At 36.4% G+C, this 23,671-nt stretch overlaps 1 protein-coding gene across 1 annotated transcript; it reads left to right on the top strand.

The window, feature by feature from the left end:
• Nucleotides 1-2,978: 2,978 nt before the first annotated feature.
• Nucleotides 2,979-23,366, top strand: KIAA1841 (KIAA1841 ortholog). The gene is made up of 20 exons (XM_009580610.1): nucleotides 2,979-3,148; nucleotides 5,236-5,422; nucleotides 8,776-8,869; nucleotides 9,934-10,172; nucleotides 11,035-11,093; nucleotides 11,894-12,054; nucleotides 12,940-13,026; nucleotides 13,150-13,260; nucleotides 15,244-15,367; nucleotides 15,559-15,711; nucleotides 15,946-16,091; nucleotides 16,468-16,567; nucleotides 17,685-17,717; nucleotides 19,322-19,421; nucleotides 20,438-20,529; nucleotides 20,636-20,664; nucleotides 20,762-20,835; nucleotides 21,894-21,982; nucleotides 22,347-22,438; nucleotides 23,330-23,366. Exons 1-20 carry the CDS (start codon nucleotides 2,999-3,001, stop codon nucleotides 23,364-23,366), a joined length of 2,157 nt encoding a protein of 718 aa, XP_009578905.1. The 5' UTR covers nucleotides 2,979-2,998.
• Nucleotides 23,367-23,671: the final 305 nt, after the last annotated feature.

The raw sequence follows: 23,671 nt of genomic DNA, 5'->3' as shown, positions 1-23,671 counted from the left end.
CCCCCCATTCTGCACCGTCACTTTATTGTATTTAAGGATTCTGCATGAAACCTCATGCCCATCCCACCATCCTTACCTTCCTGCTGGTTATGCGTGTACAATATGGGGATAGTAATCTTCATTTTTAGATTGATTCTTTGCTTAAAATTAAAAAAAAAATCATTCTTATATCTGGCGGTGCATTTCCGTAATGTAAACCAACTTCCTGCATAATGAATTAACTCTTTATTTAAATCATATCAGTTTTATGAAATATTAAAGTGTTGGGAATCTTTTGCAGCACTTAATTTAGAATTCTAAGTATTAATAAAAATTCCTGTTGTCACGCATCTTTCTATGTTGTGCATATCAAATGAGTTGGTCAGAATTAAAGAATTCTGAAACTTTTTTCCGCCGGTTTCCATAGTTGAGGAAAGGGTTAACTTGACCTTTACGTGCATTAACAATCTGGAGAGAATCTGCAGAAGTTGCCTTCTCTCTCTTAACAATATGTCTTATTATAGTCTTTATGTTGCTCTTCTCATGGAGTGCACCGTTCTTGCATGAGACACAATGTTGCATGTGTCTTTAACTATACTTCTGACAGGATTTCCTAAAGGACAAAAAGGCAAATGTTAAATATCATGTGTAAAGCCACAAAAAGGAGTCCCGTGCTTTTTCTAGAATAGAAATAAAAAGACTTAACTCCTGTATGCTTGTAATTAAGTATGCTCCTTCATTTACCTTGGCAGTAATAAGCATATATAAACCTGTATTTTAATGTACCAAATAAGTGAATTAAAAAAATACTTGAGAGACAAAGGCTTCCTCCTCTCTGAACGTGTCATTGCCTTTCAGAGTCCCTGTCATCCCTTCATGGTCGGGTTGCTTCATGTTCCACAGTGCTGATGCGTACATAAACTTGTTACCAGCAAAGCAGTCAAAACAAACTGTATTTTTTCCTTTAAATTATAGACTCAACCTATTGCAAAATAACTGCTTTTCTTTCTTTCTTTCTTTGATTACCCAGTGTAATCATATCATAGAACTAGTCCTTAAAATGGTGATTTATGCAATATTGCCATTGCTAGTAATTTTACTTTCGTTAAGTGTATTTTATGGCTCAAGGCCAGAGGATTCTAATACTCCATCATTTACTTATCTCATTCAAACATGTTTTTAAACCAGCTGCTACACGCGTACAAGGTAGCACAAGAAGTCGGCTTCATATTTTATAACCGCTTAGGTTTGCCACTGGTGCTGACCTGTTCTGGCCCGGTTATTTCTTTTCATAACAGCAGATATGGTAGATACTCGGTGGCTTAAATATAACTGATACTGACATCTGTCTGCGCACCGACAGTGAGAAGTCTCCGCCGTAGAATTACCACAGTGACACCACTTGATAGTGCTGTCAGGCAGAGGGCTAAAGACTCAATAACTGCAGGGCCTGATCTACCTTTACCTCATAGTGGCATCTGTCTTAGTTGGAAAGTTTGGGCTCATATTGTCTGTGAAGGACCTTTGTCCTTTAAAACTGCCTATTTGGCATGCTTTGCAATAGATTTCATTTAGATAGAATTGTTAAAAAGGTATGACTTTTTCTATTGGACTTGTCTTCTGTGTTTTGTTTGTGGCTTTTTTTTTTTTTAAAATCTCATGAATATAACGAAACCTAAGAATTACCTTGGTGGGTTCTGGGTTTTGTCTTTCTGATGGTTTCATTCAGCTGCTCTTTTGAGAGGATGAAAGCTTACAGTTACCTGCTATTGTGATTTCTGTTTCTACCAACAAAACAAAGTGAAAACTGGAATAGCTTCTAGAGTCAGAAACAAAATCAGTGCCATTTTGTACATTTTAAGCATCTTTTCTTTTAGAAAGAGGGTGATGCAAAAGAAACATCTACGTGTAGTATACTTTTGGTAACAAGTGATCAGTTAAATCTGCTACTGTCTAAGTGTATTTTCTCTGAAATTCTCTATAATGCTTGCTTTATAAGTCAAAATCCTGTATGTGACTTTTAAGTTCTGTTATTTATGTGATCTGTTTAAGATACTTTGGAAAAGGTCCAAAGTGCTTTCCAAATGTGAGTCCTTACTAAGCTCTTTGGCTGTGCCTTACTTGAATATGAAAGTCTTGATTAATGCATGCAGTTTTCTCCACGCATATGCTAAAACAGTACTTTGAACTTTTACTGTGTTCCCTGGTGCTATACATAAAATTCATTTGGAAAAAGAAAAAAACCCCTAAATATAACACTTTTTTTCCAATTAGAGGAAATGCCTTTTTTTTTTTTTTTTTTTTTTTTAAGTGTTCACTACGGTCCTTGTACGCTTTGTTCTGGTGTTCAACTTGAAGCTGAAGGAACGAGGTTTCTTGGCCCTGATAATCCCAGCTAATCAGGAGTTGTGAGTGCCTTAGGACAACTCAAAAGTCAGGTCTTCAGGATGAGAGCTGAAAGACATCCAGGTGTCCTGTTTCCTGGCTCCCAAGTATTATTCATGGCCTTTAGCTGGGTGCCCTGGATTGGCTCCTATATAATGGAAGTCAGGTGTGCAAAACAAACAGGCAGAGCAAGAGGAGACCAAAGTTGAGTAGTAGAAAGTTTGGGGGAACAGACAAATGTATTTGAATGTAAGTAAACTTAAATTAAAATGTCCCTCTGTTGCTTAGGCTGTTTATTCTGTGATTGTGGGAGGCCTTTTTTTGCATTGGAGGGATCAGTGGTGTGAATCCCTCCTGGAATCAGACAACTCAAAGGAGTGGTAGGTAGTGCCTGCTGCTGTTGAGTTGGTTTTGGTGTGTTTTGCGCATCTGCTTCTCTCCCCAGGGTTTTGAGGATGCAGATATGAATGCATAAATTTTGTCAAATAAAGCATTAGTACTTGACTGTAATGCTGTGGTAAACATTTCCCATAGTAACTTACGGAGTGCTGCAGTTAATGTAGATCAAGCTTTAGCAAACCATGCAGTGAGACTTGCTAATAACGTTTTCTCTTCTAGGCTTAAGTAGCCAAAGATGAGTCGTGGATTTTCAGACAACAATAACTTTCCGTATGACAACAATCAAATGGTTTTGGATATGATCCTGTGTTCCCTAATTGGTGTTCCTCAGCCTATCAACTGGGACAGCGTGGCAAGGCTAGTTCCGGGATATACATCCAAAGAGGTGAATTTACTAATAAAAGGATTTGTATACTTTAAGCAGTACTTTATGAAGAAGAAAACATCTTTGGGGGAGGGAGGGAAATTGAAGTTAAGAAATTTTTTTTTTCCCTGAAGTAATTTATATCTAAGGAATCAAAATATTAAATGAGCAGTAGATTGAGAAAACCTTTTTGTTTCTACAAAAACTGAACATTGACGTTAAGAAATACATTCTGTGTTTTATTTCATTAGAACTGATACAGAATAAGAACAAAATTACTGGAAAGTTAAAAAATGGAATAAAAAAAAAAAGTTGTGCTAACGTATTTCAAATTACATAGCTAAGATTTCCATGGAAAGGATAGTAGTACCCACTAACCTCATGTAGATTGTAGTATACCTACTAGCAAACCTGATAACTTTCTATGCTTGTCATTACAATTTTAAGGAAGTATGAGTTACAGATCTCCATTAGGTAGTTACGAGTGCAGTTGCCTCTTGCTTGGTCCTACAAGATGTGGATTTTTCTTTCTTTGGTTGGAATAGAGTTGGAAAACCTAGTACTTCCGAATACTTAATCTTTCTGGACTGCTGAATTTCCTGGTGAAATTACCTTTTTAAAAAAAAAAAATTTTGAATTTTTCAGTTCTGAGGGGAAGTAAGCTAAAAGAGGAAAATGTCTTTTGCCCTTGTGATTCAGCAAAGCTGGAAAAAAAAAAAGTCAACTGTCTTTATTTTCTTGCAAACTTAATCAAATGTGTCAGCTCACATTTATAGCATTGCTATTGGGCATCACTGTAACCTTGTATTTAGAACATAAAAGTGAGTGATTGGGAGTAGAAGCTTCTGTGGAATGTTACTGCCTTTCAAGTCCTTGGCAAAGCGCTTGGTGGGGAGGGCTCTACTGTTTACCTTTCAATTTGCAGACAGTACCGTGCACAGTAAGCAAATAAAATGATTATAAAAGTATTGGTGAGCTCTCTTCTCATATTAATAAAGATAATATGATTGATTAGTACATGTCTGGTTACTCTGTTTTAAAAGAGCAAAGTGTCTCAAATATGTGGAGTCCCTGTTTAAGGCAATTAAGTACATGTATACCTCTGCTTTTATGTGTCTGTTATATATAGTAGGCTGGCATCCTTACAGATTTGAGGCACTACATTAATATCAGAAGGATGTCACTGTGTGCACCTCTCCCAAAGGGGCAGGTGGCATGCAGCAATGTCAGTTAGCTCAATCCAATGTAAACAAATAAAAACAGCTGCTTGAATGGAGCCTGACAAGCTGTGTCACAGGAGGATCACCTGTAGAATTAAGTAGATTTACTTGTATGTGCATCCTTACAGATTTGAGGCACTACATTAATATCAGAAGGATGTCACTGTGTGCACCTCTCCCAAAGGGGCAGGTGGCATGCAGCAATGTCAGTTAGCTCAATCCAATGTAAACAAATAAAAACAGCTGCTTGAATGGAGCCTGACAAGCTGTGTCACAGGAGGATCACCTGTAGAATTAAGTAGATTTACTTGTATGTGTAAATTAGCTACCGAGCCCGTGATTGTCATTGTGTCAGTGCAAATTTACAAAACAGAAAGACCTTCTAGTTCATCAAAATACGGAATGGAAAGTTAATTGAACTGCAGTGGGAATCACCAGTCCCTTTTGTCCAAGTCAGGATGGAAGTCATTAAGTAAAAGAATAATAATTATGAACCAATTACTATAGCTGCTTTTTAATAATATTTGACAACGGTTATGGTGAAAGAACTAGTAACAAAAAGAGAATTTAAACTGTCCCCATAGCTTTCCCTTTTGAAGATCAGGCTTAAAATCACAGGGTTTAAGGAAATAAAGGTTGAAACAGGTTCCATCTTATTTTTTTCTCTTTCTGTTAGAGTGTTTATTTATGGTAAATCTTACTTATTTTTCTGTATATTTATGTACTTTCCTGATACCACTAACTAAATAGGAAGCATTATAAGTTTAGTATCAGTAACTGTTCACATGCAAAAGAGATCATGAAATACAATATCCGTCTCAAATTATAGTTATTAAAAATGTACTGAAAGCTACTGCTTCATTGTCCTATCATTTGATCTTGTGACAGTGTGCAAAAAGGTTTGATGAACTAAAAAGCAGTGGAAGTTCACCTGTTGACAACCAGTATAATCCCCTGATGGCCGCTGGTGGGAGTCCTGTGGAAACTTTAGCTACGTACATCAAATCCTCCTTGCTCGATACACAGACAGAGTTTCAGGAGCCTGCTATTGGGCAGGATTCCATTACTATAACTGGTATGTTTTTAGTCGTTCTGAAATATATTGGCTTTGATTATAATCAGTATGTGCATGCTTTTCTGTCCTGAGTGGTAAGCTCACCCAGGAATAGTACTTGTTCATCTTTGAAAAAGGAAGTTAAGTATAAATTTAATGCATACATGAAGTCACTTTGAGTTAGTTTAGATTAAGAATTGACATTTCTTTGGGTATTTTTAATAGCTTGTCCTTCCGAAAGGCATAAATCCTTATGCTAAATCCTCTCTTTAGGATTTTTAGTGGGGAGAGGAATTACTCTCCTGTTTTGTATCCCCAATGTTGGACTGTTAAACCTACAGCCATTTGCAATCACATTAAGTTGTGTTATTAAAATAACTAGAAAGTTCTGTGTAGAAAAGCTGCAGAAAACTGAGAAGGTGGTCCCTTGAGGTCAGACCCTTCTCTCCCAGCAAAAAGCCCTGTGTTTGCCTTGCTGCTCGGAGGCAAGATGGCTACATAGGAGTTGGAGCGTGGTCTAGCTACTTTTTGATGCAAGACAGTCTTGCAATGACATATAATGTGTCTTAGTCAATTATGTGTCCCAGTAATAATTTGGCAGGAGAGGACCGGTGCTAATAGTTGTATTTCAGTCACAGCACAATTAAATATTGTTAACATCTCCCCAAGTATTTCTCCTGTAAGAAGTTGTAAGTAACTGTGTGATAGTTATTCTCTGCTTTTCATTGTAGACTGAGATGTTTTCAGCGCCTTGTAGGACTTGGTAGATGTGTTGCATGAGAAATTTGCTTCAGTAACGAGTAAACAATTTCTGTGTTAAAAATTAAGACAGTGAAGTGTTTAAACAAAATGTTCTCTGTTATGATGTCCTTCACAGTGCTGCAGCTTTCCGGTCACTGTACTCTTTTGCAGAAGAAAAACAGCCATTTGACCTTTGCTGGAGAACAAATAAAATGTTTTTAATAACTCTAATCAAGAGATTATATTTGAAAACTGTATATGGAGTATCTAGACAGAGAATGCTTCCAATCGGCTTTCAGTTATGTAATTGTTACATGCATGATGTGGAATAAATGCTTCTTGCACCCACAGGTGGCTACTTATAAGATTAGTAGCTTCCCAGTAGGCAGTTAACAAGCTAACTCTGCTTATAGAACTCTTTAGACAATTAGTGCATGTTTTCTTTTTAACAATGTAATACATATAATAAGTATTAATGCAGTTAAGTACCCTAATGTTTCCTACTACAAGATCTTAGCCTGAGATTTTTCTGTTTTCTTTGCGACTTCGGATAAATCATTTTCCCTGTTTATATGTAATTTGTTGATATGAAATCAGGATAATTAATCTTTTTTCTCGCAGGTTTGTTGTGAACTCGCCTTCTTAATATTTGTGAGGTAGTTGTATATTTCAGAATTGGGGATTTGAGAAAAGCATTTGTAAATGCCTTTTGTTTAATTAATTACTTCCTAGTGGGTTTACTCACATCTGCTTATTGTTAGGATCAAGAATTTTGGGCCTGTTTGGATTTGTTTGTAGACATGAGTAACAGCAAGAAAAAGCAATCAGACCAATTTCATTTTGAGCTGGATTCTGGTTTTGGCTGAGTTATAAAAGCTCATTTATTACTTGCTAATTATAAGGCAAACTGCTGTTAAGTTCCTCTGACTGCATATTATGGCAGTGAACAAGCATATAGGATAGCCTTTTACCCAAAGTATTTATTATTAACTTTCAGAAGTCAAACAATCTATCAGCTTTGGGGGGAAGAAAAAAAAAAAAGATAGGAAGAAATATATGGTGAAGTCCAGACATCCCTGCTAATTTGGCTGTATTGCATATTCTTGTCAGCATTATTTCCTTTTCTTTAATAAATAACTTCACTGCGTTCAAAATAAACGTCTTAATACTTGCAGACAGAACTCTTCCATGTAATTTTTTTCCACATGCCCTTCCTTTAAAATATTAACCTTAGCTTGCATTCAAAATCTAGGACTCCCACCTTGGCTGTTTTAATGCTAGCATGGGTCATCTGCCAGCAGTGGAATGGCTGCCCTGAAGGCTGTGGCTGACCCAGCCCATTCCAAGGTTTTACTAGGGTCTGTCTAGTAAATCTTCCCCTTTTATTAACCGTGTTCCCTCTATTATGGCCTTACTAAGGCTTAATTGTGCAAGGCCTTAGGCTGTATCTTTGGAGAAAGTTTTGTTTCTTCTGCCTCTGGTGTGGTAACTTTGCTTTCCTGAAGAGCATAACTGCTGTGTTCTGAACTGTATAGAGCTTCCAGATCATTTTTGGTGTCAATCTGCTATAGTTATTTAGCCATAAGATGAAGAGCTCTATCTTAGTCTTCTTCAGAAGAGTATAGCTTCTTACATTACATGAGAGGGAGAAGATGCTTCTGGAACTCTTTTTCCTAGAAATCTGAGAGTAGAGAGTGATCATGGAAAATCACAACCTTATGGGTTTTCATCAGTGGAAGGCAGACAGGTGTCCTTCCATTATTTAAAAAAGATAATGATCTTTCTGACTTACAAGCAAGATTATTGAAGTTTCAGATTGCAGCGATCCATTCATCACAGTCGGAAATGTTATTCAATGTCTGAATGCTGGGGTTGTCTTAACCCTTCATCCAGAACTCGTTGGATTTGGTGACTAGACCTCCTGGAGTTCACTGGATTTTGTGTCCAGGTTCCGCTGCTTGTAATGCATTTGTGAAGATAACCTATCTGAACTCAAGCGCAGCTGTCCTTTATTCCTGGAGTAAGCTACATGGTGTAGCTCTAGGACTAGACAAATTTCATGGTCTACTTTCTTTGAGCGTTGTTTTATATAATCTGCTGCTTTAAGCCATGCGTTTGAGAAACTTAGCAAAAACACATCTTAAGAGACTTCTGCACTTCTGTTTGGAAACGACTTATTTCCAGAGCTAACAAATTATGGATAAGAAGCAGAGTTAGTCTCAAGTTGTTATATCCTGGCAGCAAAGCTTCCTGAAAACAGAAGTTTTGAGGTGACAAGAGTCTTAAGACCCACAAAGCAGACAAGGAGAGTGAAAGGAGTGGATTGCGTTCCCAGAAGGAAATGCTGAAGGCTCTGCATGAATCTTACTGCTCTATATTGAGACAGGACCAATCTGGGTTTGCATCCAAGTGTCTGGGCAACCCAGCAATGCTGCTGGTCTGAGTTTCCAGTGCATGGCATTCAGAGAAGGAATTTGTATTATCTAGTAGCCCTTACGGTAGCACAGATTTGTGGCTAGTTGTGTAACATTGCTCTATTGTGAGAGCTGTACTTCAGTTGTGTTTCCAAGATGCTGAAGAGCAAAAGGTCAGGCATTTTTGTTTTAATGCGGCCTTTTTTCCTTACATTTAAGGAAGGCCCAGCACAACCTCCACAAGGAATTGTTCCTCAGAATCTGAGAAAGGTCCTGTGCATAAAGGTGGAGAAAGCACTGATGAAAGCCAGGGGTAAGAAGATCTTTGTATGTTTGTTATCTAGGGGATTATAGAACTGACAGAAAGATGTCTAAATTGCTCATACTTTTCTACTATCACAAAGAAAACAGCTGGGAACATCCTAATAAATGCTGTAAGAAATTTGGAAACCTTACGTTGCTACAGAAATACTAGGAGGTGGTTTGAGAATTTCTTATGTGCGATAGGGATAGCTTATTTATGAATCTGTCCATAGTGTTCCTCTGAGTGATTGATCACTGCTGTGGTGAGAATAGGAAACATAACCTGATTTTAAAAAGGAATGAAACACGATTGATGCTCAATAACATTAAAAAAAAAAAAAATGTTGTGTGAACATAGATGTGTCCTATGTAAAAGCGGGAAAAGAAAGCCATAAATGAAAAGTGCAAATGAAAAATTTTTACTATGAATTTAAATAGCCGTGCACATCACTGTTTTCCATACTATACAAGTACACATAGAATAATGTGTTGGTTTGCAGCCTGAGGGTGTAACTATCTTTCTGTAGAGACAGCATTTACTGATTCCAGCTTTGACCTTTTCTTAAGAAATAGTCATTTTAATATATGATAAGACAATTCTAATTTCCACAGATGGAAATAGCTATTGTATGCTGTTATTGTCCTCGGGCCCTCAGTAAGTTAGGCATATATATCTGCCTATTTTTTCAAGAAAATAAAAAAGGGGGAACAAATAAGTTCTTTATGTAATTCAGGTAGGATCCCATAACAAACTGGAGACAAAATTGCGGACTGGAGCTAGAAGTTTTCTTTTTTCAATCCCTTAACTTAACCATTAAATCGCACTGATTATGTGTCAGAGGATATGCATTTGTGTTCTTCACTTGATGATACTGTCTGACAATAGTTTCTATTAAATTGCAGTTATTAACTATTAATACAAACTATTGTTCTCCTTCTGTTAATAAAAACCTGTTAGTGACATCAGTGTTGTAATGTGTCATCCAGATTTGGAGACGAGACCTTGTTGATCGGTTTTGGTGTTCTAATTGGCTTACGGTCCTAATTTGGTTTGTGACTTGTTTTCTTTTTGAGGCCAAATATGGTGATCCATGTGTGCGATGAAGCTAAAAACCTCAAAGAAGATTTTGTTTGTCCTCGAGACCTTTTGATTTCAGAAATGAAATACTTTGCTGAATATCTGTCAGTGGATGCCCAGCGCTGGGAAGAAGTGGACATTTCAGTGCACTGTGACGTTCACATCTTTGACTGGTTGATAAGATATGTTAAAAGGAACACTAAAGATTCTGAAACTAATGAAGTGCCCAGTTTAGGTAAAAGAAAGTGTGTAGATCATTTGTTGTAGGTTCATTATGTTCTGTGCTAATGGAAGATTAATGTTTTTGACACAGTTCAGCCCCAGTCTCTTTGTTTCTGACTGTTGCACTGAAGCTTGTCATTTGTTAGAAAAGTGTCGCGACAGAGACCCACTGGTCCTTGTAATGGATGTTTCTGATTTGTCAACACTGACAGTTTTCAGGAAACATCCTGATAGTTGAAGCAGTGAAAAAGGTCTAATATATTTTGGGATCTGGTGTTTTTAATTAAGATTCTTCAGACCTCTTCTGAACAAGGACAGAGTGGTAGTTTTAAAATACTGGTGATTGTTGGGTTTTGTTTTGTTTCCCCTCTGTTTCCCATCAGTACAATTGCAATATTTTCTAAAATTTCAATGCAATGTGATACAATGGTAGAAGAACTTTTGCCTTTATAAATTTGAGGCAGTTTTTAATCTTTTTATAAGCCTTTGCTACCATTATTTTTAAATATAAACAAACCAAGAGAATAGAGTTATGACTTGCAATGCAGAGGTTACGTTAAGCAAAATCTCAGCTGGGTATGATGGCTACAGATGGAAGTTAATCTCGTTGTGCAATTGTTTAGTCATTGTGTCCCTATGAAGCCACCTTTTCCAGTTTTTATAAATTCCAGTTTGTTATAGTTGTACTCTGGTGACCTAAATGATAAACTGTTTCTTAAAATGGAAAATGCTCTACATATTGGAATATGGAATGACAGGTTGATTGGTAAAATAATACTTAAAACAGATACTAAATATGCAGAGGGAGGGATATGATATGAAATTATCAAAATAGTTCATGTAAAAAACCCCTTTTTTTTGTTGTTGCCTTTTAGAACCATCAAATGTCATATCAATTCTTATTTCTTCTGAGTTTTTGAAGATGGATTCATTAGTAAGTATTAAAAAAGAAAGATTCTCTGCCATAAGGGCACAGTTAATTACCAGTGGTCTAACAGCTTGTTTGCTATACTTTGGCTGTTACATAAACAGATGATGTAATGAGAACACTTTGGGATTTTTACCACCTTTCTTACTCAATGCAGCATCTCAGTGCAAGAAAACTTAGAGTAAGTTATTTTTAAATGTGATAGTGGGATCTTGGGTTTCCCTTCTGGTGACTGATCTAGAGTAACATCAGTATCTGAATTCTGATAGGTTTTATTAAAAACGATTATTAAATCAATGAATACCTTTGTTTTATATCCTTTTTACATGAATGACACTTCTGCAATTTAGGATCTGGAGTCCAGCTCTGTATAAGTAATATCTACTGACTCGTTTGTTAAAATGTTTGTCAAAAGTTCTGTCATTGGGGTGACCCACAATTAAATAAACAGAAAACATAGCTGTTTAAGTTGAGATCCAGGCAGTACTATGTATAATGTGTACCGTGGTTCTCTTTTTACAAGCAATTAGGAGGTACCATGTGTTGAAGATGAAACTTTTGTGGAGTAGTTTTCTGGTCTGTAGAAACCTTTTGGAGGAGAACACAAACTAACTCAGAGTCACGTTAATTCAGAGTCTCCTTCAGACAAATCTGAGACTTGTTTTTTTATCTTTAAGTTGGACTGAAATAGTTTTCCAAAACACCACACTTTAAAAAATAAAAATCTTGAAGCAATGAGTACATCTTTTGGGATAGCTTTGTCTAGAATTCCTTAACATTATTTTTAATGTTTCTTTTTTTCCTAGGTAGAAAAATGCATTCATTATTGTCACAAAAATATGAATGCTATTGTAGCTACACCATGTAACATGAATTGTATCAATGCTAATCTTGTCACGCACATTGCTGATCTTTTCACACACAATGAAGTGGAAGAGTTGAAGGACAAAAGGGACAAATTTAAGAGGTAACTTTTTGCCCTGTAATACACTACTGAAGTGATGTTGGGCTTGTGGATCATTTTTCAGAACAGCTAAGACACTGTGGGGTTTGAAGTGATATATATACAATTTATGTTCTCATAGAATGTATCTTTAACGCAGAAGGTCATGACGTGACTTCAGAATTTTATATTAAAATTATGAGCAAAAGGAAAATGTTTTTTATAGGAAACAAGCAAAAGGAAAGGCCACACCAGGGGTGTGATATGGGCAAATTGTTCATGAATTCTCACATGGGAGCCAGGATTAGGGTAAGGAAACTTTTATGTGATGACATGCTCCTAATTCGTAGAGAATGGTTTGGCTTCAGCATCCTGTGAACTCTGATGTTTGGACATAGAATTTAGGATGGCTGGAAGGCTGAATAGTTGTGATGGCGTACTATTTCATACATAAGGACTCCAGCTTAGTCAGTGTCAAGATAAGGGCCAATTATTGGAGGGCAGACTGACAGACAAGCAAGGTGAAAGTAAGAAAGTATTTTAATCAGTAGAGATGAAGACATTATAGCTTTTAGAATTAAAGTTAAGTGGAATTTCACAGAAGTATTCATTAATAAAAGGTCTTTTAGTCAAGGTAGAAGCTGGCAGTGTACATTGGCAAACAAAGAACATAATAGAGGAAAAAAATTAGGGGTTTTCTTTCCTCACATCTGTGTAAAAATAAGAGATGACCAGGTCAGGAACCAGTTATCCGAACAGATTATTTTAAAGGAAAATCACATTAAACGCTAGATTCTGAAAGAAATATGGTGACTTTGCATATCATCAGAATATCATTGTTAGTCTCGCTATACATAAAACAATTTTCAGTTTTTTCTAATGGGTAGGCTGTGTTGCTGTCATTAATAGTAAACTTTTCTGCAAGAAGATTGAGAGACTGTTTGATCCAGAGTACCTAAATCCAGATTCTCGAGGAAATGCAGCAACATTATACAGGTATGGTCTTTTTTTTATTACTACTTCAGTTGCAAGGACAGTTCCTGTGTTTCGAAGTCTTGCTCTTACTCCAGTACTTTCTTTCTTTTTCGTCTTTTTTTTTTTTCTTTTTTTTAAATCTAGGTGTTGTTTATGTAAAAAGCTGCTAACTAAAGAAACTGAAAGAAGAATTCCTTGTGTACCAGGAAAAATCAACATAGATCAACATGGGAATATTGTCTATGTTCATATAAGGTAAAGAATATATATATGTAAAAATAATTTCTTCAACTATATGATTTTGGGTGATTTTAAAAAATACTACATGTTTAGCAATTATCAGATACTCACATTACAAAATGAAGTCATAGACAATTGAAGAGCAGTGTGAAACATCTCAACTTCTTACATTACCTAGAGAAAAAAAAAAAAGGCGATTATGATGTTGTACTTCTGAAATTCATTCAGCAGTGCTGCTGCTGAATGGAAATGGAAAAAGTACAGCCACAGTTACTGGGAGGGCTATTTTGGGTTGTACTGCCCTAAATAAATGCTCAGCTAATTCTTTCATCAAAGGGTTTTAAGATACGTGTAGTCGATGACGAATTAAATTAAAGGCTGCATTTCTACAAGGTTTGTTATGGAATGATAAATCTACATCTGCCAGCGAAGAAATGCTAAAGATATTTTCTAGACTGACTTTATACTGTCAAATCACATACTCAGCCTGCTTAAAGACTACTATAAATAAACTTTGCCAGTTGTTTCTCTGTTCTAAAGTATTTGTCAGAGGAGCTTCCAGGACATATTCTGTATGTATGCCTTATTCATTTGGCACAAATGTTTAATTCAGTTCTGTCTGTTTGATCCATGTTTGTGAACAGCTGGATTCTCTTCTTAATGAAGATTTGTGTGTGATCAGCTGCGGTTCCCTCTCTCCCCACATGCCCCCTTTAAGGAAGATGGTGGGAAATTAATAACAGGAGACGTTTCTCATCAGATGTATTTCGTTCAGGACAACCAAAACACAGTTCAGTGTCAGCTCCCAAGGTAACACATATTTAGTGTTACCTCCCACCAGTAATTCCAAGGTGTGGACTGCCTAACAGTCTAAATAGAACCGAATCTTGCGACCCTGTCCTGACCTATTAGGATCATTGGTGATTAGCCACATAAAATTCATTAATTGTATTACTTCACTTAAGCTGACTGTATGTAGCTGCTATGCAATTCCTAGTATATAAATGTACAGGGTTTTAAAGTTACTCAGAGGATTATTTATGTTCTAATTATTTGCCTTGTGGTACTTGTGGCTGCTTTTCTACACAGAATCCATTTACCGTTCATTAGGTGAAGTGACGCTGGCCACTAATTCCGGCTTATGAGCTATTACAAGCCTATCTTTCATGACTTAAAAATAGGTTTATATTTATTGGTCCTCTAGTGGTGTCTAGAACTAACTTCCTGTTGGAAGTACTGCTCGCTTAGTTTAGGTTAGACACGTATATATAACAAAAAATGGTTCAGGCCAGGACTTAAAATTGTGGGAAAACAGTAATCTGCTCTTTCTGAAGATAGCATGCACCAGTGTGGGTTGTGTATTCTCTTTTGAATTCTGAAGAGGCGCGTGTCACTTTATCACTAGGAAGGAACAAAATCTGTATTTTTAAGACCAGAAGTCTGAGATTCATCAGAAAGACACGGTCTTATATTTTCAAACTTTAATTCTTAACTGAGTAATTGCTGTTGTGTTGCAGATACATAGAAACACGTTATGTTGGCTTTTAAAATAAAATAGAATGGCAGTACTTCGCTTCTGTTGCACAACACATTAAAGACAGAAAACTGCAATATGACTGAACTTGTTTGCATGTGCATATTTTGATTTATTCTAGCCTGTTTATTGGGTTTTCCTCTGTTTTATGGTGGTTCTGATTTCCAAATGGCTTGATATTTATCTTAGCTTATTAATTTGCAGCATATGGAGCTCGAGATGAATCAAGCTGTAATTCTTTGTTATTAGTAAGTTTAGGATGTTGTGAAAGAATATAGGCTCTTCTGTCATGTTCTGAATTTAATAATGTTTGTCCCACGTTGTATCCTTCCTGTTCTAAACTTTTCTGTAGGTTTTTTACCAGTGGAGCATATGATCTGCTCCTTCTCCACCTCACCTTTCTGATGGCAGGCTCAAAACCAGAGTTACGACTCTGTATGCAACCTGACCTTTTGTTTTTTCAGAGACAAAACCTGGGAAGTCCATGAGTACTTAATTGGCCTTCATGAGGAACTGAAATCATGGCGGGATGTTTATTGGCGTCTTTGGGGGACTGTCAATTGGTTGACCTGCTCAAGATGTAACCAAGTTAGTATATTTTCACTTGCACTTGCTTGTCTGTAGATGGCTTGTGGTGGGTGAGTTTTGGGGGGGGAGGCAGGGATTAAAACAGTTGGAAAATACATGGCAATAAAGCTTGTTATACGTTCTTTATAGTGCAAAATTTTGACGTCCATAAGTAATTTCACCTCTCATTATCTCTTTTTATTTTAATGTAGTCTTTCCTGTGTACTGAATTCTCCCACTGCCAGTACCATTCGCAGCCAGTTCTTTATCCAGGTGTAGCAAGTGCTCTGGGCTCGACTGGGACAGGAGTATATCCCTGTTGTAACCAAAAAGTACTTCGATTTGATCCTACAGCCCTCCCAAAGGTACTTTAATACTAGCTCACTTTTGAAAGAGCGTAACCCATTGCGGGGAGGTGACAGTATGTTATGAAAATAGATCTTTTCTAAAATAAGGATTGTGAGTTGTTGCAGTGTCCCAAGGCAGGCTAGGACCTTGGGACACAAAAGTTTAAAAGCTGAACTTTTGTTATTGGACTTACTGAAATCAGTTCTTCCCATTAACGCAAGTGTTTGATCTTGTGTGTATGTGTATCGCAGGGCTGCAAAGTGAGGGATCACATGGTTGATTTGCCTTCAGGAAATGAAGATGGGGATGCTTTGCCACCTCAGACTACTAAAATATTGAATGATCTGCTCCATCATAGAGCTGTTGTTGTTGTTCCTTTCACTAAGGATAAGAATAGGTAAGAACATTGTAATGTGTTACTGAAATAACTTAGCCTTCAACACTTAACTTGTGTGCACGTTACGTTTAATTTCTCTCCCATTTTAAAATGGGTGACATAAGCCTTTTTAAAGGTAACTTATTTTTTATTGTTTAGTTGGAAATTGGGAGGAGAAGAACAAGTACTTTTTCCTTTTATATTTCAAGTAGACATTTAGTCATTTAACCCCCATAAGCATTCACTCCTATCTTTATATTTTAATGGAATGTTATCAAAATATTATGTGGCTGACTTGGAGGTCTGTTTTCTCTTGGTACCTGATGAGTAAAGAGAGACTGATTCTAAAGTTATGAAATAGAAAAATTTATTTTCATTTCACATCTTTCTCTTTAAGTGATTCTGGTATTGGGCTCTGTGATGAAAAAGGCTTTGAATGTGATGTGCTTGTAGAACCAAATACGCCATGGGGTCCCAAAACTGGAGAAATCAATGCTGTGAGTGACTGCTAATGTTTTCCCCCCTTCTTTCTGATAATGAAGATTCTTACAAGGGTACTTTGAAGAATTCATTAGACAACTTTTAATAAAACCAAAACCCATATGTTGTTGGAGGAAGAAGTGCGCTGCTCAGCATTGCAGGATAGCGTAGGCCACCATAGGTACGAAATATCTGGTTGGTGAAAAGGCAAAACTTTTACCGTGTCTGCCGGAAATATTTCTGTATATCAGAGGCAATTCCCCACGTGCTTTCCACCACGTTCTTGAACTGATGATATTTAAGGATCCGGTCATAGTTTAAAATATATCATGTGGCAAATATGTAAATAATTGCTCTCTTTGTTTTATCTGCTGATGTAGCTGGGTATGTCCACATGACTTTTGCAAGCCCGTAAATGAAGAACAGTAACTTGGGTTGTGGGTTTAGGGTTTTTTTGCATGTGTGTTTTTGCTTTCCCCGCCCCCCCCCCTCCCCAAGATGTGAAAGATTTTACTTTCCCAAACTATGATGCATGTATGTTACTATGTGTATGTCAGGTCAACAGAGATACTTTCTAAGCCAAGTTTAAGGAGACTGTTTATAATACTGCCTCTGGTTTAAAGAGACCTTTCATGCAAAGATAAGTTTTTGCAGTTCTGCGCCCATTGTGGAACTTCTGGTAACTCAGTGATCTTGATGTAGCATGATGCTGCTGATTCTGTGAGAATTTCAAACAGAGTGTCAGAAGCTCTCCTGCAACAAATGCGGGAGGTTATTAAGTTTAAACTCCATAACAATCTGGTACATAACTGCCCCCCCAGTCCTGGACTGCTTTTTTGATTAAAATCAGCTGTAAATATTTGTAGTGCTAAGGTTAGTCAAATTAAAATGTGATTATGAATTCACTGCATTTAATCAATTAGTAGTTCACAACCTGTTTGCACACTTAGTCATTCCACCAAAATTTCTAGTTAAAGAACACCTGGAGAGTGTAGGCCTTCTAGGTGTTACCAGTGTAGATTGCTGTACTATAACATACCACTCCTATTTTTAGAATTCCACTCACACTGGTTTTTTTCTTCTAATTATTATTAGTTCTTTAATTTACATGCCTTTCTCTTTTTGTGACTACAGTTTCTTTCTCTGAAGAACTGGACTTTACAGCTGGTTAGTAAAATATTTTGTTCATAATTTTAAATATTTGCTCTTCTGCATTGGCAGATATCTAGCTTTGATTTTTGTCTTATTTTCTAATTAATTCGGAGGAAAATGTATTTTCTTACTTTTGCTTTAATTTGGAGGTTGCACTATAGCAACAATTTTTACAAGAAAGTATGAAGTATGTGTGAAGTACTATGGCTTGAATAAACATTAAAAATTTCTTTGAAATGTTTTTAGAAATGACAACAAACAATAGACCAGCAATGCACGCATCAGCATCAGTTCTTAGTAGTTCACTAGGCTGACAGAAATGTAAATCATCCAACTCATAGTTTTTGAGTGTCTGTCTCCGATGGCTTGTCTGAGATGCTTCATGTCTTCTTTATGCTGCTGCTTCATTGCAAAAAGCTGTTATCAGGATTGAGGACCTAGTCGAACGCAGAGGATGGGGAGTCGTTCTTCCAGCAGCATAGGATGTCACATGATTTACTATTTTTTTTAATGTAAATGCTAGAAAGCAGCAATTTACTTCTGTCACTTTTGATGATTTGTGTTGGAGTCTGACGTTTCTAGTGTCCTATATTAAGACTGTTTCTGTTGCAAACTTTTTGAACTTGCAGTCCATTTTGGGCTTCATCATTTCTCGTGGATTACTAGGCACTCATTATCACTTACTTTAAAGGTTATATGTATATATTCAAACAATATAAACATCACGTTCCTTAATATTTTCATTATGCTGTGCTGATCAGTTAGGAACTATTCGCTGTGACCCCTAGTCATTGTGACCCCATCTATTGCAATATTGGAGCCAGTAGTTTATGATGATGTACAAGAAACGGAAGGAAAAAAAATGTTTTAGGTATTAGGGTGAGTTCACCAAAAACCCAACCAGATATTGCAGACCAACTTGCAATAAATTATTAATGCACTTAGCCCTGGTGTGCAGAGTCTGTGTGTAACTTGTAGTGCACTGCAATATGTGTGCTTTGTGGTATTTAATTACAGAGTATCTTGGCAATTTCAGGCAGTTTGCAAGATGCAACAAGCCTCAATAGAACCATAAGTAAACTTGTCGTTTCCTGTATTCTGTGATTATGTGGCTAGCTCAGATATTTGCTACGATAACATAACTTTTCTTATTAGTGAGAAAAATAATATAGCCAGCAATACACTGGATACGAAACACTGAATCATACAATAATGTAGGTTGGAAGGGATCTCTGGTGGTCATCTTGCATATTTCCTCCTAGTTTCAAAGCAGGGCCACCTTCAAAGTTACATTCAAAGCTGTATCACTTTGCTGAGGCTCATATCCAGTCAAATCTCTGAAGATGTAGATTCTACAGTCTATCTGGGCATCTCTTACAATGTTTGACCGCTTGGAAGAAAAATAAATAAAAATATTTATCAAAACATTCTAAGCAAAGATTTGAAATTACTTTCTCGATATTTGAGAATCATGTTCTCAGACCTAACTGTGCACACAGTTACATCACCAAGATATGGAGCTAGATTTGAAGACAACTCCTTCAAGACAGATTTAATGTATCATTTAATAGGAATCAAGCCTCACTTATAATCTGTGGCGCTCTCCTCCTGTTGATTAGAAACAGCAGTCATTGTTATCTGAAGAGGAGGAGTATACCACTGGCTCAGAGGTCACTGAGGATGAAGTCGGGGATGAAGAAGATGTATGCAGGAAACCAGGTACAACAAGTCTCTACAGTCATCCTCCCTGGAATTTAGAGACAGGGATTCAAGGCAGCAGAATTCTTCTGTAAGCAAATTTTAAACATTGGGCATTTTTAAAATAAAAAATGCTGTTACTTGAATTTTATTTCTAGCTTTTCCGTGTTTATATACAAATTGACCCACTGCTCAGTGCCATTAAAAATCACTGGCAAACGAGGAAAGCTGCAACTATTCATGTCTCAGATGTCCTCAAAGTCGATCAAGGGCGTATTTTGCAGGAAAGACTATCAGATTACTTTTATGAAGTTCCTTGCAGATAAATGTTGGAAGAAAAGGCAGTAGCTACACGACTATATTTTTGCATGCTTTTTTATTTTCAGAGTATTTTTCTGGTTACATAGTGAAATGACTAGTGAACATGGCTAGAACTGTGTCTGCACAGAAGATAAGCTCTATATGATCTACAAGGATTTTTGTTCTTTTTTTTTTTTTTTTTTTTTAAAATATGATAGCGGGTTTAGGAACATGAAAAGCCAAAAAGCAACTTCTCCTTTCCACCCTAGTAATGAGCCATTTGACATTTGAGCAGAGGCAGTTCTTTGTTCTTTTTGCCTTGACTCAAAGGGATTGGAGTGCACCAGTACATTTAAAAAAAAAAAAAAAAAGGGAGGAATGAAAATTTTTGTAGTTTGACTTTAAACTTGTTTGGTCTGATATCACTCAGAGCTTGTTGATTGAACTAATATGGTCAAAGATGTAGCTTGTACGTGCACTTGCTTTTAATTTTACAACAGAAAACTTGTGCAGTTACATGTAACCACTCTGCATTTTAAATATGTACTTGGGTTCCTGTACGTAATAGAAGAGCATTTGAGTAATCTGTGTGTATTAGCATGCCTTCAACACTAGCAAAGGGAAAATAGCCTGTTCATTTACTCTGTTTGCAAAGGAATAAAGGGGAAAAATTCTTTTGTAGCTGTGTAGAAATTCCAAATATTTGTGGTGGTGTTAGATATTTCTTTAATTAGCAGGGAGAAAGGAGAAATTAAAGAAATCCTACAAGCACCCAAAGAAAGTGGTTTCTTCACCTAGTGTTCAGAAAAAAGAGAAGCCATCTGACAAGGTAAAATCAGAGCTGTGAAGCCAGCCTCTCAGGCTGAATAATGTGGAATTCTTTACGTTTTGGACTCGATCTTAAAACATTTAATATGGTTTTCTGTCTTTAATAGTCAAGTTCCCGAGATGCATCTCCATTCATGTAAGTAATTTTCAAAGTCCTTGAGAACCTACTGTAGTATATCCCTTTTTGTAATCTGTTACTGATAACATTGTATGCATCTTTCTTTTCTAACCAGTGTGAGTATGCAGCAGAACAAATGGGATGCCTCCAGGTCACTAAGATTCAACCAAGATGCTCAAAGAGAAGATGGTCCGTTCTTGCATGAGTTTAGCTTTCATAAAGTGAATATTAGGCAAAGAAAATTATTCTTTCATATAAGAAATGGCTGATTTCCTAAAATATAGCTACTTAGAAACCTTTTAGGTTGAATTTAATCTCAGATATAGCAGTGGGTTTTTTGTGGGTTTTCTTTTATAGTTGTTCCTCATTTGGAAGAGAACAGATTTCAGCTACGCTGATCGTTAGTAATCAGCTGTATCCAAACCACACAGCAATCTTAGGCTCTTCCAAAGTGTACAAAAATATTCAAACAGCTAGGAACTCCTTCTGAAAATGTTACTTTAGGATTTGATTCGCATTTATTAGCAATCTCATCTATTCTACAGGAAAAAAAATGTTTGTGGTAGGAAAATGGAAAGAAAATCCACCATATAAAACTATAGATTGTAGTCTTATACTATAGATTGAAAAATAAATGGGCAGCATTGGGCCTACTGTCTTGGAAAATATTGGAAAGGAGTTCAAAGTTTGCCAGAGAAAAAGAAAAAATGCATTATAAGTGTATGTTAGCGTGGTTTATGTTCTTTATTTGGAATGTCAGCACATAACCTACAGAGATTATAGTTGTGTCATCTGATGACTATATAAGTATGCGAATAATTTTTCCTGCATCTCTGTACCATTTGTTGTGTGTGCAGATAAACAAAGATAAACATTCACTTCTATCTCTTTCCCAGTCTTTCTGTCTAAAAATATTCAGAATTATATTTATTTGTTCCACCTTTTGTCCTCTCCTGAGATTCTTGTGCACTTTTGCCATTTTGAAAAGCTCTGCCTCAAAACCATTCCCATAGATTTTTATCTCACTGTAATGCCTCAGGCTGATTCTGGTATCTGCCAGGAACACTGCTGAAGCTACATTATGCATCAGGATCTAGGATCTTGGTTGTTCGAGGTTTTTATATGAGCTGAAAAGAAAGCTAATTTTACAAATAGAATATCACTAAAGTGTGCGTCTAATTTTTCTCTCTTTGCATTCAGTAGCACGGAAAACCTCTGTTCTAAATATTTTTTCTTATTTCGGACAGATCAAAGAAGAATGTCTGAGATTACAGGGCACTTAATAAAAATGAGACTGGGAGATCTTGATCGAGTCAAGTCAAAAGACAGCAAAGAAGTAAGATTTGTCCTGTCTCAATGTAGTGTTTACAGAATTGAAGTGAGCCTCGGTAACAAAAATACGCAACACAAATAAAAATACTATCTATTCAATACTTAAGCTAAAGAACTGAATTTTATCATTCTTCATTTTGTTCCAAGCATGATTTTTTGGGGAAAATAGTTTAAAATAATATTTGAAGTTCACTGCCTTTAAAAACTGGACATGGAAAATAGGATGGGTTTAAAAGGTTTCAGTACTGGGTTGTGATAATGAAACAAAGTATGCCATAGGTTCTGCTGAATATTAGTGATTTTTATGAAAAGTCACTGATTAAATTGGAATAATGTCAAAATGTGATTTTTTTTCTTCTGGATTCCAGTATGCAGGAGGCATTTATTCTAGACTTGAAGCTCAGATAAAAGCCTCAGCGCAAGTCAGTGCACGGCAAAACAATGCTGAGAAGAATGCCAGGTAAGATTTTAAAATAAAAGGAAAAAACAGAACATGGATTTCGGGGGGGTGGGGTGGTGGTGGGTGTTTAAAGAAAAACATGCCTCATTTCATACATTTTTTTTGAATCGGCATCCCTTCCAGCAGGTTAACCATATATGGTGTGAAAGCTTCCTTTGTCAAATTAAACTAGAGCTAAGAGAATGAAACTCTTGTACCCATGCTGGAAGAACTGCTTTATAGCTTCTATGTTGGAAGGTTGACTGCTGCTCCAGTATAATTTTTTGCAAAATAATGGATAACTGGAAAAGCGTTAGCCAAGATTCTTTAGCCTATTCTTCGGCCTCCTTCCAAAAACAAAATCAAAAAACCCTCCACACCAAAAACCTACATTACTGCATATTGGTCTTCTACGCCTTAAGTAGATAAAACAAAAATGAACTGAGAAGCTGGCACACTGTGTGCAGTTGTAGAGCCTAGATCTGGTCATAAGAGGCTCAGCAGGTGAGCCTCTTGAGCTGAAGCTTATGGTGGAGTTGCTGACCAACTTTTAAGGAATGGGCTGGAAACTTCAAATATGTCTTTAGAGGAATTTAATTCTGTCAAAAAAATGCATGTGACTTTCTTTCTGTAGAATTAGTGATTTCAAAAGAAGATATTTAACATCACAGTTCTTTCAGCTGTGTACCTTCATATGAATATGTAGTTTGTGGGTACAGGTATCCTGGCAGAAACGCAACTTTCTCAATAATAGATTTTGAGATTTTTTTTTTTCCCCCTCTTCTTCTCTCAGAAGACACTTTAACATGAAGGTAATTTCAAACAAATACTGTACTAGAGAGCTGACTGGACAATAATTTAAAATTCTAGCAGTAATAATGTACATATGTTTCTTATGTGATCTTAATCCAGGTCAAAATCCCGTTTTGGTCAAGGCCGTCCAACGTAAGGACTCATGAAAAAACTTTAGCCAGAATACATTACTGCTTCCTGAAACTGTACTGCACTCTGACGTATGGAGAATGCACACATCTGAAAGCTTTCCAGTGACTTATTTATTACTTTAAGCCTTGTAAATTATTTTGTGCCATAAATGAATGCAAATCCAATAAGGTCTGTACTTATTTTAATTGTAAATATACTATTTCTTAAATTTAAATTTAATTGTTTTTTTAGGCTATTGTGTTAAGTTGCATAGAAAATATTTTATAAATCTACAAAGTTAAATTATTAGACTAACTTTATTTATGGGGG

Source organism: Fulmarus glacialis, unplaced genomic scaffold, assembly GCF_000690835.1.
Source record: "Fulmarus glacialis isolate BGI_N327 unplaced genomic scaffold, ASM69083v1 scaffold11206, whole genome shotgun sequence".
Classification (NCBI taxonomy): Eukaryota; Metazoa; Chordata; class Aves; order Procellariiformes; family Procellariidae; genus Fulmarus; species Fulmarus glacialis.
The sequence above is the reverse complement of the archived record's forward strand: the minus strand, read 5'-3'. Positions and strand labels throughout refer to the sequence as shown.